The sequence below is a fragment of the Spermophilus citellus genome (assembly GCF_964194105.1).
Source record: "Spermophilus citellus genome assembly, chromosome: 1".
NCBI classification, from domain to species: Eukaryota; Metazoa; Chordata; class Mammalia; order Rodentia; family Sciuridae; genus Spermophilus; species Spermophilus citellus.
In genome coordinates this window covers 193,845,116-193,864,079 of record NC_138182.1, presented here as the reverse complement: position 1 = coordinate 193,864,079, position 18,964 = coordinate 193,845,116, and the positions used below count along the sequence as shown (strand labels likewise).

Genomic DNA, 18,964 nt, shown 5'->3' with positions numbered 1-18,964 from the left:
AATAGCTGTAACGTGCCGGACACTGTGGTAACTTCTGGGGATTAGAAGAGAAATAGAGTTCCTGCTGTCCAGAAGCTCAATCCCGGGAGTGGGGCAAGGAGGGGTGACCAACCCATGCAAAGATAATCTTAAAAGTGTGTGTTATGTATCCCCTCAAATTCATATGCTGAAGTCCTAACTACCAGTACCTCAGAATCTGAATGTTTTTGGAGAGAGGAGCTTTACAGAGGTAAATTAAAAAGATGTTCTCAGTGTGTGCTGAGATCCAAAGTGACTGCTATCCTTCCAAGAAGAGAATAAGGTATAGACACAGGGAAGGAACACCATGTAAGATGGCTATCCACAATCTTTCTTACTCATTCAGAAGACTCAGAGCTGACAATGGCCCTGTGACCAAGGATTTTGAATGCTGACAATTTGAAGGTCAGAAAATAGAGATAAATTCCCTGTCCTTCTGTCCTTGCTGGATTGGAAAGTTGCTTACTCTTCTTGGTGTCAGTCAACTGATGCTCCAAGGATGACCTTGGGGCTTATACTGTGTCCCATTCACTCACTGTTCTGGAGTCAAGTTTGTGTTTTTCATGAAGACCAACTAAACTAACTTTTTCTTTTTTAATATTTCAATGACTTCTCTCTTGTTGCAAGTGGTTTGTATCTCAGAAATCAAAGGTTCTGGGTAATACACATGAAAATACCTTAGATTTTTGTTTTGTTTTGTTTTATTAAACCAAAGTTTGCCTTAATCTTCACAAGTATACATTCTTTTAAAACTATCTTCCAGGTATAAAATAAACTGTTTGCTCTTGCACAAATAATATCCTCAAAACTCTCTAGAACACTATTCTTTTACAAGTTAGATAGGGAATGAGAGAATGAAGCCATACCCTCAATAACTAAGAAAATATGAAGCTTTATGTAAATATAGAGGAATAGGAAATTTTAATTTCCACTTGGAGACTATGTAAAGGTTTTTCTTGAATTCTGGGAAAATATGTTTATACTTTTCACTGGATCTATTAGTTAATACTTATTTTTCTACAATGGTACTTTTATCTCACCAATGATTAGTTTTAAAAATAACAGAACAATGTGAAGAACCCATTGAATTAAATTCACTAGTCATGATAAATATGTTGCTTTCATGTGCATGTCATACATTTAAACCTACTATATATTTAAATATGGCTCGTGTGAAAATGCACTATTTCTTACTGATTCTTTTAAATGTGTTTGCAGGTAGAGACTCCATCATAGCATACAAGTTGTATATAAAATGCTCTTTCTCTTGAGGCTTGTTTTACTCTCTGGACAGTGCAAAATGAAATTACTTCATTTTTGAAGCCTATAAAGCAACTATTTTGTTAGCAATCGTTACTTGATATGAACTATAGCTGACAACTAGCACTCCAAATTAGAAAGATAAAATGTAGGGAAAACCAGAGACCTCTCTTCCAGGTTCTAAAAAACATGTGTAAGTAGATTACTGCTTAAATTCTTTATGCTCTTTGTTTCAAAACTTGCTGTGTATTTTCTAACAGCATTGTTCATATACAGAATTGATCTAAAAGTGCTTTGATGTTTCCTACCGATTCTGTTATACCATTTGTAAAATTCAAATTATATCTATTATCTCTTTCTAAATTTAAAATTCACTCCTATTTATTTACCATCTTTACCAATCTTTCTTTTCACTGTCCTGTGTTAATGACCCTCAAAGGCAGGGTTATATCTTTCTTCAGATAAAAAATATACCATATACTTAAATGCTGCTTACTTAACTGGTTAACACGCCTTCAAAGAAATCTGACATAAAGATATGATGCATAATTTTGTTGCTCAAGATCATCATCGTAATATTTTTTTTTTTTGTTCTTGATGGGGTCCTGTGAATTTAAAGAATGTGCACACATGGCCCCTTTAGACTTAACAGGGATAGGTGTATCCCCTGCAATTAAGAAAGCAGCTAAGGGCAGCAGGTGTCCAACCTGCATAATTAATTATTTGTGTAATAAAGGAGTGTATTTCATAATCTCTCAGCCAATTAAACACTGTGTACCCACATATGTACATGTTCTGTTCTGCATAACTGGCCAAGATGTTGTGAAACTTGTCATTTAAAGAATATATGTACCTATACATGTACTTCATTTCTGCAAACACCCTTTGAAGTAACACTATTAAGAATCTTCTTGAAAAGCCACTCAGCTCCCAAGTGTTGCTGGTCATGTGAGGGCAGAACGTAAACCGAAACCATAAATGAACTGCAAGGATCATTTTTTTCTGAACAACATTACATCAAAGGTCAGATGGTGCCAAAAGATGATGCGCTGTGCTGTCCCTCTGGAGACCTAATCTTAGAGATCCACCTAGCCTAGAAAATGTTCTTCAAGAGAAGCACACAGTGGGGGAAACCATTGCTACTGGAAGACAAAAGGTAAGTACACAGAACACGGGGCCATTCAGATGATGTGTGTAATCTCTGCACACCCTAGAAAGCAGAATAAAAGCATTAGTGCCTAAATTGGCAAACATTCTTGCTTGGACACTAAATGAAATATGCACTGACCTCATTTAAACAAATACAGACACAGGAGTTGGCTGTGGTAACAATGGGTAATTACAGAGTCACGAATGAACACCTGACTCTTGTGCTCAATAACCAGAAATGTGCTCCTGCTAGAAAGAAAGGAGGGCCTTTGTGACTGTGCTGCATTACCTTGCTGACACTTTCAGGGTTTCCTGAGAGAGTGGCCTGGTCTAACAAGTCCTTCACATGTAGCAATAGTGTAGGGCGGGGGGGAGGAGGGTACTATATTTCATAAAGAAGACAATAAGAGCTCCCAAGTTGATTAAACCCATTGGCATTAGCTTCGCTTTGGGTGCATATCCCCAGGATGAACCCAGGGAATGTTCACATTTTATTCACACTGGGCAGTAGATTATGTTACTGTTCAACTTCACATGTCAGGCAGGCCAAAGATTAATTTTTTGCTTTGTGAGTTGTGGTGTCTGAAACAAGCTGCGTAGACTTTAATCGTGGAATCCTCTAAATTCACTCTGCTCATTGTGAAGCCACCTTGAGAGGACGCTGAGGAATATGTGGGAACTGACAACTGTGGAATTTTATTTCTAGAGTTCAACGAGGCAGAGAAAGGAAATGAAAATCTCCTCACTGGCAACAAAATGAAAGTGTTTACATGTGAAATTAATCCTCAGCACAAAGAGCTTCCACAGTCACTCTGTTCCACGATAGAATATTCTGTTTGTTTGGCTGCTGAGTCTTTTAAAATTTGATTTCTAAGAATAACAGCAAAGACTTGCAAGGGGAGCAACAAATCAAGTCAGGGGCAAGCCACAAAAGGTTGACAACAGTACGGGACTTTTCTTCTTCACCGCTATTTAAAACTGTTCCTTATGTGAGTTTTCCGGGCTTTGATGGTGTGTGATTCAAGGCCAGGGGCGGCAGCCGCTGGCTTATTTAAGCAGGGTGAACTCTGAGGTCAACTGCAAATATTTAGGTTGCTCAAACTCCTCCTCTCATCTCAGCTTCGCTCCTGTCCAATAGGAACATGCTCAGCACAAAGCAATCCACCTAAAGACTCCAAAAATCCAAAAAAGGGAGTCTCCAATCGAGGAATTCTCAGATTTCTGCCAAGGCACCCTCCCCTGGACTGGAGGTCAGCCTGGTACAGAAATCAGAGCCAAACTGTGGACTGAACTCAAGGAAGTAAGTTCAACATTTCAAATCTTGGTTTTTAATGGGCTATTTTTCTCTTCAGTAATGAAGACAAAACAAAGTTCAAATAGCTGATAACAGCCCAAAGTAAACCAGGAGAAATAGTACAAGAATAAAGCTTGGAAACAAATCTCCTAAGTAATATCTAAGAAGACGTTCCAAACAAAGAGGAAAAAAATAAATGAGCTTTTAAAAACTGGTTTGAGATTATGTAGTTTGAATGAACAATAAGAAAGTAGAGGCCATAATAGAAGGTATTTGCTCTTTTCAGAAAAAAAATTAAAAAATGAAAGAAAGGAAAAATAGTCTTTGTCAACTTGCAGCAAAAAGGCCCCTCAGGCACTTAATAAATGCATAGCATAAGCTTTTCCTTACCCCATGACCCCAACAAATATGTTAATAAAATCTTTTACCTCTCAAGTAAATATTTACTTAACACATCTCAGTTCTAAGTCTGGACCACCTATTCCGTTATATAAATTGGTTTCAGTTACAACCAAGAAATAAGAAACATTACATCTTGTGCTGTTTCCCCTAATTTTAAGGTACATTAAGAAGAAAAAAAGAGGAAGGATGCTTAAATATTAATTCTATTTTATGCCCCAGCACACTAAACCACAATTGTGAATTTTAGAACAGTATTCTCTACCACAAATGAGAGTAACGCTCTTGCTATGCTTTCCAATACTGGACATCTGGATAGTAGGACTTTTTCCAACACATTCCAAGGTTAATAGGAAACATCCAGACTTGCCTTTATTAGCTAGTTTGAATAATTTTACATATGCTACCCCAGGTTTCACCTTCAGATAACTATTATAAGCCTGATTTCTAGTCACCAAGAATGCTTTCTTTCTTCCTATCCAAAAATTACTGTTAACCATTAAAATCTTGTGGAAAAATTTTTACCAGCACAGATTACTTTAAAAATCCCATTTCTTTTGTTAAAGCCTTCAGTCAAAAGTTAGTGGGATCATACTTACTTATCTATACATAGGATCTGGAATTTTCCATGGTCTGGATGGGATAAGACAGTCAGTTGCTTTTGAAGAGTCTAAAGAAGTTCCAAAGCATTTTTTTTGACATGTATAAAACTAAGCTTTCCAGAAAAGCCTGCATTTTCTCCACAAATGCTCACTCCAAGAGAAACTACTCACTCTTTCCATTAATGTACTCTCTTCTCCTGGCAGTTACAAAGTCCTCAACATTCAGCTAAAGTCATTTCACAGTTCAATGCTTGTCATGCACTGTCCTGGTCATTTAAAGACTGATATCTCTTCAGCAGCAAATAGCATCATAACAGACCACTAACTTTGGAGGGAAAGTGATTTCTATTGCAGGAGGATATATCTTTTCTTCTAAGAAGTTTGACCTTTAAAAAAAAAAGGAAAAATATATCCAGATCTCTATCAGCATGCTACAAATGTTCAGGTCATAAAGAGGCCACTAAAAGGCTTCCTGTAACCTGTTCTTTGGAAAAACTAGCAAAAAAACTAATACTACAAGAGAAATTGGATAAGGTGAGAATGAATGTGTTACTGCCATATACACCACCTGAGTTTTCAACCCCACTGACGGAGCCAAGTTGGATTGTGCAAAGGCTTCTCTCGGATGAGGGCTCCTTTCACGCATAGGAAGCACAAAAGAACAAAGGGAGGAGCCCCTAACCCAGAGAGACAGGATGTTTCAGGGCTAGGAGTCAGTGAAGAAGTACATGCTTCAGGAGTCATGAAAGTAATTGCAAAAAGGACATCAAATTAAGAGGGGGAAGTGCCCTGGAAAAGGAATCATCTGTATTCTTATTACCATGAAAAAGATGGCACTGGAAACTAGAGACCTTCATCCAAATGCTGTCTTCAACAAGACTTCAACCTCATACTTACTTTTTCCCCCCTCAGTCTTTCTTCCATTGTAAACCAAACATCAAATTTATACTTCCCCCAAAGAAGAGAGCTATGTGCAATACATGTGGGTTGTTGGAACCCACACAAGCATAATATGTATATTTGGGGACCAGAAGTTCTCTGTAAAAAAGCATCATAGAATCCATTATAATGATGGGGGAGGGGTTGGCTTCCCCTGCCAGGGGTACTGGGATGAACCACTAAGCACACACTGTACCACTGAGCTATACACGCCCAGCCTATAATGTTTGGGTTTTAAAAATTTTAGTCATGCTTTCCTGGTGCACTAATTTAATCCTCACAGTTTTATTGCAAGGATGAAATGAACCAATATATGTAAAGAGCTGGTGATAGGATCAGACACCAAAGTGGATCTTTGCTCATCCTCCTCACCATTCCACAGATGAGAATACCATGGGAGAGAGAGAGCGAGCACTGGCCCAAGGTCACAAAACCAAGAAACAGAGAAGACAGAAGACAAACTCAGCCCCTCTTCTCAAAGATTGTCTGTCAGAAGTGATCTATACTAGGGTTTCCCCAGAGCCACTTGGAGTGTCACCAGGAGGCCCCTGGAAAGCTGAGGCCTATTATCCATCCCCCAAGTAGGTGCTGAGCGTCTCCTTTTAGTGCTCTTGTGATAAAATGTAGAGAGATTTCTGATACCTACTGTCAAGTGTAATTTTCTCCAAATTATCTGTTGTTCTCTTGCCTGTTTCCAATAGCCACCCTTCAAATATGACTAAACCTTAAAAAAAAAATAAAGTCACATTTAAGGACACAGAGGATATGCTCTCCAGTGTTCAAGAGCTGCATTGCTTCTGAGGAAAGACTAGTCTGAGAGCAGCAACCTTGGTGTGGCTACATTAAGACTTTGGATCTAATTAAACCCAAGCAATAATGGTAATCACAGTTTTGTCTATTTTCAGTATTCCCTGGAAGGAAATGTTCAGCAAATACAAATATCTAGCAATCACTGCAGCTAATTATACAAGGCATTTGCTGAGAAACCAAATTGTTTTAATATGACCCCCAAATGAACTCTCAAACAGCTCCTCCTCAGATGAGCTACCAATAGATGATCTAACTCCATGTATCTATCTGTCATCAAATACATTTGGAATCATGTTCACTATAACTTTGCTTTTTCAAAATTCTAATCAATTTAAATTTTAAAAAAAAACTGCTTAGAAGAGAAGAGAATTAAAATCTCATTTTTATGAATGATGTGCAGAGACACAAACCATACATTGCATAAAAATATAAAGTGATCCTAATTGGAAAAGGAAGAAAATAAACACTTATTAGAACAGAGATGCAGTGAATAACTACTAAGAATGGTAAATTCAAAAAGAAAAATAAATTTAACCTGATTCCATTTGGAAACTTTAAATGAATATATTAGAAATCCAGACAGTTCTAGAGACAGACTAATGGAATGATGCAGATGGAGTAAGAAGCCAATTATTAGTAACTCACATCACAAAGAAATCAAATAGCCAGCAATGAAGTACACCATATTTGATCCTCAGATTATATACAGAGTGGTCTATTCAGCCTCAAAGATGTGGTATCCCTTCAGCTTTGTCTAAACAGCAAAAGAACAGCTCAGTAAAAACTCAAACATTAATTATCAGATGAATTGTTTCTATGAGGCCAAGGAACAAATTTAATTGAATCTCTGACTGAATTGATTGTGAGTATAGATAGCCAAGACTCAGATAACAAAATTAAGTTTAAAAAGCAGTCTTCACAGAAAAAAAAAAAAAAAAAGGTGGGAGGGGTTACTTAATGAAGATTAAAATTAAATGAAAAGACATGGAGACTTGGCTCCCAGACCACAACAACAAGATCAGAAGAATTCAAGATTCTATTATCAAGAAGAAAAAAAAATATGCAAGCCAGGGCACTTTAAAATGTATAACTAGACCCAAGTCTCCACAGAGCAGTAAGAAGTAGAGAGTCAGTTCTGGTTCGTAGCACCTAGGCTTTGGAAAAGACAAATCCAAGTAATTAAGAACTAAAATCATGAAGATGAGAAGAGCTCATAGAAGAGAGGAACAGGACTTCTGATTTTGTATTACCTGAAGTGGTTAGGTATATAATCTCAATTACCCCAAGAAATATTTACTAAGTACTTACTTTCTTTGAGGTATTAGATATTTGGTAGACAATTTGTAACCCTATAGAATGAGCATCTTATCAAAGAATGTGTCCCATCACTTTGGGCTGGAATTGTCAGAGGAGCAAAGAAAACTTTTAATCCCCTCAAAAAAGGTTTTTTTTTTTTCAAAACAAAACCACCATCGTGGCTCATGCCTGTAATTCCAGTAACTAAGGAGGCTGAGACAGGAGGATCACAAGTTTGAGGACAGTCTCAGTGACTCAGTGAGGCCCTAAGCAACTTAGCGAAACCCTGTCTCAACCACCCACATATACACATATGCACATTTAAATAAATGAATAAATAAATACAACCCAAGCCACCAAATTCTAGGAAGGTCTATTCAGGAGACAGGTGGGCTAGTTAATACAATTCATCTTTTCAAATCCTAATGTTCTTAACCATACAATTGAATTGCCCTGATAGTGCAAGCTTTCAAACCATGGGTGAATCCCTTGCACTGTATTCCTCCTTTCAGCGAGTTGTAACTGAGTTCTTACAAAGTAGCAGACACTGGGCTAAGTGCCTGAAAATGTGCTGCCAAACCTGCGCAGCACACTGACAAATACTGAGATTCAGCAACCACCTGGCAGATGTGCATAAGGACAGACTCTGAGATCATGGTCCCACTAAGCCTTTGGGATCTTTTTCACTAGGATGACTTAGGGAAGGGCATGAAGCCGTACCTTACAGAGGAAGCACTTCATACCAAACCCCTAGTAGGGTCAAATTTATCTGAGTCAATAAGTTTTATCCATGTCAGTACTGACCATAGCTTTTCCTTGACAGTTCAGAATATGGGCTGTCAAAGAAGCAACATTTTCTCTTCCTTTCTACTCTTCCCTCGGAATAGGCTCCTTATATACACACCAACTTTTAGCCAATAAAAGTGTCCTCAAAATGCCTGGACCTGTTTTAAACAAAACAACTTTTGTAAATTTCTCTCTGTTCAGTCACTGGACTGTAGTACTTTTCCTTGCTGGATTTGTGTCAAACTCAGTCCAGCCAGGAAGGCTGTTACCTGCCCCAGTAATCAAAGGACAGTGGTGTGTGATGGTGATCTGAGTGCAGGGGCTGATCAGCCAGAACCAGGCAGTCACACCAACACTTCTGTGCACATTATGAATCCCCCTCTTGTTCTAATTACCTACTGGTGAGGTTTTGGCTCAATATTTTATTTATTGGCAACAAAATGTTCAGCTCTTCTTCCTTCCTTTCTAATCAATGGCTCTGGGTTCCCCATTTCAGCCTTAAAAGAGGCAAACAGACCTTTCTTTCTTTGGCTACCCTCTCTTCTTATGGATCTTTTCCTTCTTCTCAAGTTCAAGTTATTTTTACGTCGTACTCTATGAAGGTAAGGATGAACACTGAACCAAAGAGTCTAAGATCAAGGGTTTTTAGATACGTCCAGCTTGGTAAAGTTAACACTTTTAGGAGGGTGGGGGAAGCTTAGATTAGAAAACATTCAAAAGCATTAACAAGGCAATAATTCTATTTAAAAAGATTTCATTATCTTGTGAAACCAGAGCAGACTTTGCTCTACTGTCAAGACTGCCTCAATGAGACCCTGAGAGACAAACTGCCGCCTGCTGAAAAAATACCATTAATAACCTAGTATGTGATGGCACTCCACAGCCAACATTTTGGATGAAATGTGGGACTCTACCTTAAGCAGACACTCTTCTTTCAGAAGCCCATACAAACCTAGCTTTCTGAACTTTCTCACAACCAAGAAGGGAACATGAAATTCAGGAGCTGTGTTTGTAGGAAGCTTTGATTTCACGTAGCTCTCTCCTCCTTACCTTCCGAACACTGACACTTCTAAAATACTCAGTGAGAGGGGCTTTGAGCAGTGAATTTATACTCAGTATGTGGTTATTCATTTCCTGGGCTATTATAACAAAGGTCAGGCTGTTGGTGGTTTTGAATCCCAAACTAGGCCACATGGTTCTGGCCAGAAACAACGAATTGTCTGGTACTCATGGCCACTGGCTCATTCACTTCTTCCAGAGACATTTAGGCATTCATTGATCACTGGGGATATGCCAGACCCTGGTTAGGTATGGAAGCAGAGATCACACTGGTTCACAGATGTGGGATCCATTCCAAAGTCCCATTAGAATACGTCAATGAAGGTTTGGGTTTCCTTCCACTTGGTAGGAAAAGAATGCCAAATTCTTTCACTACATGAGTAACAGCCTGTAGGCCTCAAGTTGTAAATTGTTTCATTATGATGATGCTCATCTCTGGCTTGTACATTGAGTGCAACTCACTATGTCCCATTAGAAAGGAAGACACAGAGGGTCAGGCGGCTGAGCACCCGTGGTTAGTACATGCCTGCACCCAGTCTGCCTCACTGAAAGGAGCATGGTGCCTCCTCTGGGTGACCAGCACAGCAGCAATACCCCCTGTGGCAAAACAGACAATGCTGAACCTGCAGGGATTCCTAGTGAAAGTGCTATTGCCTCTTCCTGGGAAGTTCCCAGTTCTTTCTAGTTAGAGACCTTCTTTTTCCCACCACCTCAATGGGAGTGAGAGGTAGCAAATAAAGTAAGCTCTATCTTTAATCAGAAAATATATGTGAGTGAGGATCTATGTTCTTTTCTGTTAGACACAATCAAAAAGCAAAGAACCTGAAAGAATTTGATAAGCTATGAGAACACTGGGTAATTTCTGAGATGACTGCTCAGTGGCTTCCTACTCCTTAGCACATCAAATCCTTGACATCTAGGTCTAATTTGTGAGGTCCATCCTTGACAGCACAGAGACCCTGAACAGAGAGGAAGCATTTTTGCAAGCATCACTTTCTAATGTATTCCTTTTATCTGGAATACTCCTCTCTCATCTAAATCTACTCAAATATTCTTAATTCTGCATTCACTCAATGTTTTGTTATGGCCAGTGTTAAGTCCATAATGAAGGAATAAAAAGCTTCATAAGACACGGTACTTGCTCTCAAGGAGCAAACAGTTCACTTCTAGGTTCGAAATTTTGTGTCAATGCCAATCAACTGTGAATGGTTTCCTGGAACACTATATTGAGGGTTCTGACATTATATTCAGGGTGAATAATAATAACGGGTGTCAAGGCTGATTAGCAATACCTGCCACGGAGTAGGAGTGAGTGGTAGCAGGCATGCTATATTCTTGCCTTCTCTGGCTCTAGCTTCATTTGTACCTTCTTAACAAAAGTTTTCCACTGCTATCTCCAGTCGCCTGTCCTCAATCATTCTTCTGCATTCTTACCAACTCTACCCGAGATTATATTGTCTTGCCTTGTTAAGTTTCTCATGCATGTTTGTCTTCCTTCCACAACTAAAATATAAATCTGCTGAGGGCAGGGGCCAAGTGTGTACCTTCTGCAATGCAAAGAAAAACACAATGTCCAAACAACACTTGTTGCTCAACTGACATGAGAATCAAGGTATATATAATCCTACTTCTAACTCTTCCCATTTGATTCAGTATTTTCAGGTATATTGCCTTTGTGTTTTGAGGATCACAGAATCAGATTATACTAGAAATATGTGAGAGCATTAAAGTTCCAATATGAGGAGCAAATCTCCTCCTGGATTCAGAAGGGGATTTTTATGGCTGCTGTGAGTTCTGAGCACCACAGCTGGATCAAACCCAGACAGGCAGCACTCACCATATTACCCACAGTGTAGCTCTGAAAGCTGGTAAAGGTGAGCAATCACAAGCCTTTTTTTTTTTTTTTTTTTTTTTTTGGGCAAGTGCCATACTTTACAGCTTAACCACAAAGGTTTTTAGCCTTTTAATAAATAATGGGAAATAATTTGCTGTGTAAACTAAAATTACATTTGTTTCCATTTCCTGGCTCTTTAGAAGGAGAGGTTAAGGCTGCAAATTACTTCTAGTTTACAAAAATTAATCATTATTAACTCACTAAAACCTAATAAAAATTCCAACAATAGATACTAGCATGCATACACCAAATATTTATTGTTTCTATCACGTATTTAATACTTTCCTAAAACTGTGTATGAAGTTCACAAATTCTCTGGCAAGGTAGGAAGGCTATAATTCAGTTGGGTCAAAGAAATGCATATGACCCATCTCACAAATAATGCCAGCTAGATTAATACCATGTCATTACTTCTAATAATGGAATTGATATTTCAGGATCATTGCTATTTTTTCAATCACTGAGATGAAGTATTCTTGAGGCTTCTCTGGGTGAAAAATACTTCTAGAAATATCTATTTCAGATAAATTTAGATCTGATAAATGATATTTTTAGCAATCATAATTTCTACAGATATGGGTTCAGATTAATGATTAATCTGTTTTCCAGTTCAAAGCAGAGGAGTTTAAAGTTGGAATCTTGCAATATATCTTGATCAGCAAAGATGACACAGTCCAAGTATTTTTGATTCATTTTCCCCTGGTATATTCGAATTGGATTTGCTGGTAAGATTTCCTATCACTAGTCTGTTCTTGTATAGCACAGGAATTATGTAGATAATTCAAGCAAATCCCTCCCACTCCTACATCACTCCAGCAACATTCTGAATTACCAAGATGAATCAGACAAAATCATGGCCTTTTTTTAAAGCATAATTATTCAGATAATTATTTTGATCCTCCATTTCACTTAGGCTCTGAGGATATGGCCTTAAAAGACTTTCCACCCAGGAACAACACCAAGGAAAAACTTGGACCAAGGAAGCGATGCATATCCTACCAAGCTCCCCAGTCATTCTGATTCATCTGAATGCACTTTGTGTCTTCATATGACCAGCTAGAGGAACATTCAAACATGCAAAATTCATATCGGGGGGTTACTCATTTATTTTAACAAAATATTTATATTATAGAAGCATATTTTCCTATTTTAGAAATCTTAGAATTTAGAGCTGGGGTTGTGGCTCAGTGGTAGAGCACTTGCCTGGCATGTGTAAGGCACAGAAAAATGAGAAATTATACCCCATCTGATTCAAATGTATGATATGTCAAGATCATTGTACTGTCATGTGTAACTAATTAAAACAAATTAAAAAAACTAAATAAACAAAGTAAAGGTATTGTATCCATCTACAGCTAAAAATATTTTTTAAAAGAAATCTTAGGATTTAAAATATAGTGGATTTGTCAGCATATTTCATATGATTTATACCTAAGGTATTAGAACAGTATAAGGTTAAAATGGAGTTTGAATAGCTATTTATTCTAAGATTTCTGCTCAAATATCTTCTTCTATCTGAATTATCTACATAGCTCAAGAGGAAGCTGGACTGAAATTAAACCCAGATAGATTTTCTCTACTGTCCTAATTCCCCAAACAATTCCTAATTCTCCCCCTCACAGTGCATTGGAAGGTTTGGTGAAACAGAATAAAGTACAATATAAAATTACCTTCATGAAACTATCTTCAGCATCTCTACCAGAGCAACTTGTCAATTTACATTCCAAACTCAATGGCACAGGCTACAAACAGGACCTCGGCCCTCTCCAATCTTCATGTATATTTTTTAAACAGGAAAACCTTATGTTAATGGAGAGATTATTGCAAAGAGTTTTCTTGTAAGCCCATGAATGCCAAATCACAGACTAAGCAGAAAGCAGAGCTCTATGAATGGTACAATGGAGTCAACTCATCTTTTAAAAAAGCTCAGCATCAGCCATAAAGAGAACTTAAATTTTTCTAATTCCTAGGTCTCTGTTGAAACATAATGAGCCCTTACTTATTCCATGGTGATTCCACAGTACACACATACTGGGAGGCAAGTTTACTGTGTAGAGGGTAATCATGTTGAAAATCAAGACTTAACCTTGGATTAAATAATTTAGCTTTTCAAATTACTCAATAGGATCATCAGCTCATTCTGAAGTGTATTCTTCTTATTGACATACCTGTGTCTAGTTCCTTTAATATAAAATACCTAAGTAAAAATATAGTCCTACAAATTAAAATATAGGAAAAAAGTAAAATATAAATGAAAAAAAAATGCTGAAGATCTCTGCTGATTCACAATAATTGCAAAACTCTGCAGACTCTACCAGTTGCAGAAATTAAGGGCAGGAGCATGTTCCCTAGAAACTGAAAATGTTGAAGAAGTTACTGAAAAGAATATAAGTATCAACTAAGATACAGTAAACTTTATACTCAAAATTAACACTTTACTCAAGGTTGCCCAACCCCAGGTATTATTACCATACACACTATAAACTATGTGAATGGCGCCCCCTGCAGTTGTACTTAAAGGGGCCCAAACACTAAAGACAATACAAATGGTGCCTTAGAGGTAAACAAAGTGGTGTCTTTTTTTTTTTTTTTTTGATAATGCAAAAGGCACTGTAGGATTCCTACATGTTACCAAATTTCTGTTGTGAAACATTACCATTTTAGGGTATGAAAAAATTGGATATTGAATTACTATTTAGAATTCTGGAGCTTACTGATAAGTCTCTTACACTGGATTGAGTTGATTATTACTTTGTATTTGAAATAAACCCTTTACCAAACAGCCTAAATACACTAAAATTAGGAACTCTTTAGTGTTTTATATTATATTAACGGAAATACAAGTTTAACAAAAAAGCCATGCACATATATATCATACACGCGCACACACACATGTATGTACAGATATATATATATTTTTAGAGGTGGTCAGGAGCTAAATCAGCTTCCATCACAAAGTTTCTATTGTTTGTGGGCTAAGTCTCTAAGTAAGCCAGATATAGAGATCTGCAAAGTAATTCCAGTTTTAATCAAGGAAAAGAAAATTAACTTCATTTTGCCAAAAAGGAGAAAGTTCTTAAAAATATAAGTTCACTAATATAAATTTTTAAAAAATTGAAACTTTTTTATTACATTAATATGTGCAAAGACTTTTTAAGAGCTCAGACTTTCAGAATAAGAGAATTACTAGAAAGTTACTTGGAATCACCCACAGACAATAACTGTCAGTGGTTTAATTTCAAGCAATGGGCTTGTGCCAAAAGGGACTGACATCTTGATGAAAGGATCACCAAAAAGTTGTAAGAATTTTTTTTCATGAGTAAAAATCTTTCTAAGAGCAACAAATTGTGATTTCTCTTTCTGCCACCATACATAAATGACAACTGTAAGAAATTAACATGCAATATTAATTTGCATTTGCTTTTCTGCATTTGAATGGTTCTAACTTTCATTCTTGGCTTTGGCAGGCATACTTGCCGTCTTAAAGCTCATTCCACTCACTACTGAAGAAACATGATATTTGCTCTTTGCTCTTGACCTATAGGGGTGGTATGGCAGGGTCAGTGGTCATATTTATGTTCAACCAAAATCATCACCTGACATATTGCAACATAAAAATCTTCATGGTCTAGCTGCAGTGACACACCATGGTACGGTTCTGGATACAAAACCAGAGGCAAGATGATGTGTCTGTTCAGTGACAGTAGAAGAATTAAGTAAACAAAAACTTCACAGCAGTCTATTTTAATATCATCCTATTACTCTATGCCAATGGCCAGTAAGGAATTTAATATGAAGTTAGAAACCATTTGCAGAAACCCATTGATTACCTTAATTTTATGTTAACTTCTTTTGTCTTCCTACCCCAGGTTTCCTAATTTGGCCATTACCATACTGGCCCAAGTAAGATCTATTTATTTAGTGCTTTAATACCCACTTGTTGAAATGACAGGTGAGGCAAACATAAAAAATTTTAAAAGTTAACTTGTTAATAAAAGTCAATCTGAACTCATTTAATTGCCTCTGATTCATTTTTCTCCTTAGAAGTTTATTCTTGGGTTGTTCTCAAAGATAACACGAAGTATATCAGATTCAATTTTGACTAACTAAATTCCACCCTCTTTTAAAGGAAAAAGCTAAAACTAATTCTGAAGGGTACACATTCTAAGTGGCAGAGGTGTTTTAAAAAGTACAAACGTCTGCAGTAAGACATACTGTAATTACGTGAAAAGTTTTATAACATTTCTATTGTTTTTTTAGTTCAACCTTATTTCCAAAGAGAAAATCTTTCAAAGAAGTTTAATATAGTAATTCAGATGTTTTTAATGTGCATTCCCTCTATTTCTTTATTTGATCAGTTATCAGACATTAAACTGCTTTCTCTATGGATCATAATCCTTGTCAGAAATAGTTGCACTTTTATTTAGAGGTAACATGCTTGACTTCTAAAACTGAGTAGATGTCTCTTATAAATACAGTAATAAATCAGTAAAAAACAACAACAACAACAAAACTCCACAAATATATTTGAATTACAACAGACACAGTATACTAATACAAAATTCATTTTTTTCATATATTGCTCTTAAAGATAGCATATACTGGAGCCGGACTCAGACCCATAATTTTTGGCTAAGTTCTAGCTATCTGTAATATAAGACCCATTGCTTTGTCTGAATGCTACACAGTGTTACCCCCTTCATGAACATCACAACATGTCATTCTTAAAGAACAGAATACTTTCTGTTGTTCCCCTTGAATAAATCTTCACTCTGAAAGAGGAATTTTCGTTTTCTATTTAAAATGATTGCAAGTCAAAAGATCTAATTCACTACATCCAATTCACACAAATTGCTGCACTGCAAAACTCCCACATGCTGGAGATAGAACCTTTTAAAGGTCAGCTGGGGTAGGAACAATGAAGGGTTGTGGCAGATGAAGGTGGGTGGCTGATATTTATATGTAATAAAGACTGATAAGAAGCTACTGAGAATTTCCTCTGATGACCAATTCTTACCATTTCGAGAATCTTAATAGTCTTGGGCTTCTATGCTCCCTCTCTTCAGTCCAGGGAGACCAACCTGCAAAATATGTTTAAACACAGTAGACACATGGCCTCACCACAGTTCAGCAAATGAAAAAAAAAAAAAAAAAAAAAAGCCTCTTTAGAGGTTACAAACAACCAACCACTTTCTAAGGTTAAGATAAGTTACATGCAAATTACAGTAACTACTGGGGTTTCAGAAAGAGCTTTCCAAGTGGTCTATAGGTTTAAATAAGGGACAAAGGAATCCCTGGTACCTGGCTCTGCAGAGCCTTGGGCTACTCCTAGTGTTTGGTTTATCTTTAAATTAGAGGAGTTCAAAAGGTTTAGCAACTTAAAAGTAGAATCAAGTGATAAAAATAGATTGTTTTCTGGCTGCTCTTTGTTCCCAGACATACTACTGGCAGTATATTTGCAATCAAGACGGCAGAACAGGAATCAGCCTTCCACTGTGTAGTGTAATGCCTCAGAGTGGATATTTTTGGAAATGGCACTGCATTACATAACCTTCCGTGTTAACAAAAAAAAAAAAAAAAAAAAAAAAAAAAAACCAACCTACACAGGGAAAAAAGTCAGGAATATACACCATTGTGCCCTTCTCCCCAAACCAAACAAACATTAACGTATATGCTATAGTGATCTTCCCTCAACCTTTATACCTTTATGCTATCAGAGCACAGCTCTTTTGTTAATATAAGTTATAACAAAAATTAAGATGAATGGAAAAACTTAAAGTTCTCAAAAAGGGTGTCATAAGCTCTTGGAGTTTTCCTATAATGTTATTATAGATACATATAAATGCAAATCAGGTTATCATCATCACCAAGAGAAAAAAAGTCATGTATTTTTAAGCTCCCCCCACCCCAAGTTCAAATGCTTTATAAGAAAATGCAGAAAAAAGTGTTGCAAGATTGAAAGCATGAAAAGACCCTCAGCGGCAGCGTTGAAAGAGGAAAGAGTAATCAAGTGCACAGATGAAAGGACACAAATTCATTTCATTGGGGTTGGGGGGGCAGCTTGTATGCAACAAAGTGCATTTAATGCAAAGAAACAAAATAGTTGCTAACAATGCTTTATGAGCAAGAAGAACAAAATTACCCACACAAGCAAGCAAAACCCCACCCCTTCTCAAAAGAATTCATTTCTCCCTCTTAACTTGTGCATAAAAAAGAAAAAAAGAGAAAAAAAAGCTCAGGTTAAATTCTAGCCTTTAATGCAGCAGGACCAAAATGCTAGATTTTCTCCAAGGTATCTGTTTCAGCTCTTTAAAATTTAGAGGGAAGAAGCATGAACTCTGCAGGGTTGAAGGGTCCAGCTAAGAGCAACGGCAAGGAATCGACACAAAAGAGAAAGCAGCGCTCCCAGCCGGGGATGAGAATGGCATATACTTACAGACAAAAGCCCCGCTCCCTGTTCACTCTCTCTCCTCTCTACACCTGAAACACAAATGTGGATGAAAAAGGGCATCATGCTAGAAAGACAGCTGGGGGGAGGGGGAGGGGAAAGGGGTGGAGGAAGAGGAGGGAGGAGGGGGAAGGGAAACAACCCAAACCGGCTTCACTTCCAAGAAGTGCAGCCTTGGAAAAGAAGGAGGGGAAGGTTTCCCTGCCTTGCGCGCTCTCTCCAAGAGTGTGCCTTGTGTCTCTTTCTCTAAATCAATCTCTTTCTCCCTCTCTTTCTCTCTCCCTCTCTCTCTCCTCCCTCCCGCCCTCCCTCCCGCTAGTGTACTAGTGAACAATGAGCTAATTCTGATGGGGTTGGCTCGGCGCCAGCGCCCCAGGATTGCTGCCACTGTGCTGCCGCCGAGGAGCCAGACTGCTTACTCGGCAGGAATCGGCGGCTCAGGGCCCGGTCGGCTAGCGGCCAGCACGCGCGCGCGCGCGCTCCCTGCTAGCACCCCACGCCCGTGCCCCGGGCGACCGGCTCGCCGCGCAGCCCCCACTGTGCCGCGCCGGGCCCCTGGGGGACAAAGCGGACCCGCAGATCTACGCGCCGCCCCGGCCCCGCCCCGGGAGCACTGCGCGCACACACCCCGGCCCTGCCTCCCACGCCCGGGCGGGCTTCTCCGCCTCGACGTGCGGTTGCTTTTCAGACAAATAAGGAGGCGGAGGAGGTGGTTTGGGGGCGCGCCAGGCGTGAAGGCGGCTAGGGCGCTGCACAGCCCGGCGGCCCGCCAGCGCCGTGGGGAGAGGCGGCGCGGCCCGTACTGTAATAATAAACCTGCAGCAGAGGGCATCTGAGGGAAAGAGGACAGCGACGGGCGGCAGCCGCCTTCCCTTTTATGTGCCTGTCCAGAGCGAAGAAGAAAATGGTGCCCACGGCGGCGTAGAACCGTACACAAAGAGCCCGGGCTGCACGCGTTTGTTCACGGCCGGGAACGGGCTCTGCCGCCTGGGCTGAGTGCGCGCGCCCAC

The 18,964-nt window shown here is 38.6% G+C and overlaps 1 protein-coding gene across 2 annotated transcripts in view; it reads right to left on the bottom strand.

The window, feature by feature from the left end:
• The window catches only part of NREP (neuronal regeneration related protein), a 28,104-nt gene extending 9,517 nt beyond the window's left edge, over positions 1–18,587 (bottom strand). The window contains exons 1-3 of one of the 2 annotated variants that reach the window (XM_081307226.1): positions 18,374–18,587; positions 17,943–17,986; positions 16,524–16,587 (exon numbers count right to left, since the gene is read on the bottom strand). In XM_081307226.1, coding sequence (XP_081163352.1) covers positions 16,524–16,526 — 3 coding nt within the window. In that variant the 5' untranslated portion in view covers positions 16,527–16,587; positions 17,943–17,986; positions 18,374–18,587. Of the gene's footprint in view, positions 1–16,523; positions 16,588–17,942; positions 17,987–18,159; positions 18,226–18,373 lie in introns of those variants that run through there. The other variant, XM_081307227.1, reaches the window with a different exon arrangement.
• Positions 18,588–18,964: the final 377 nt, after the last annotated feature.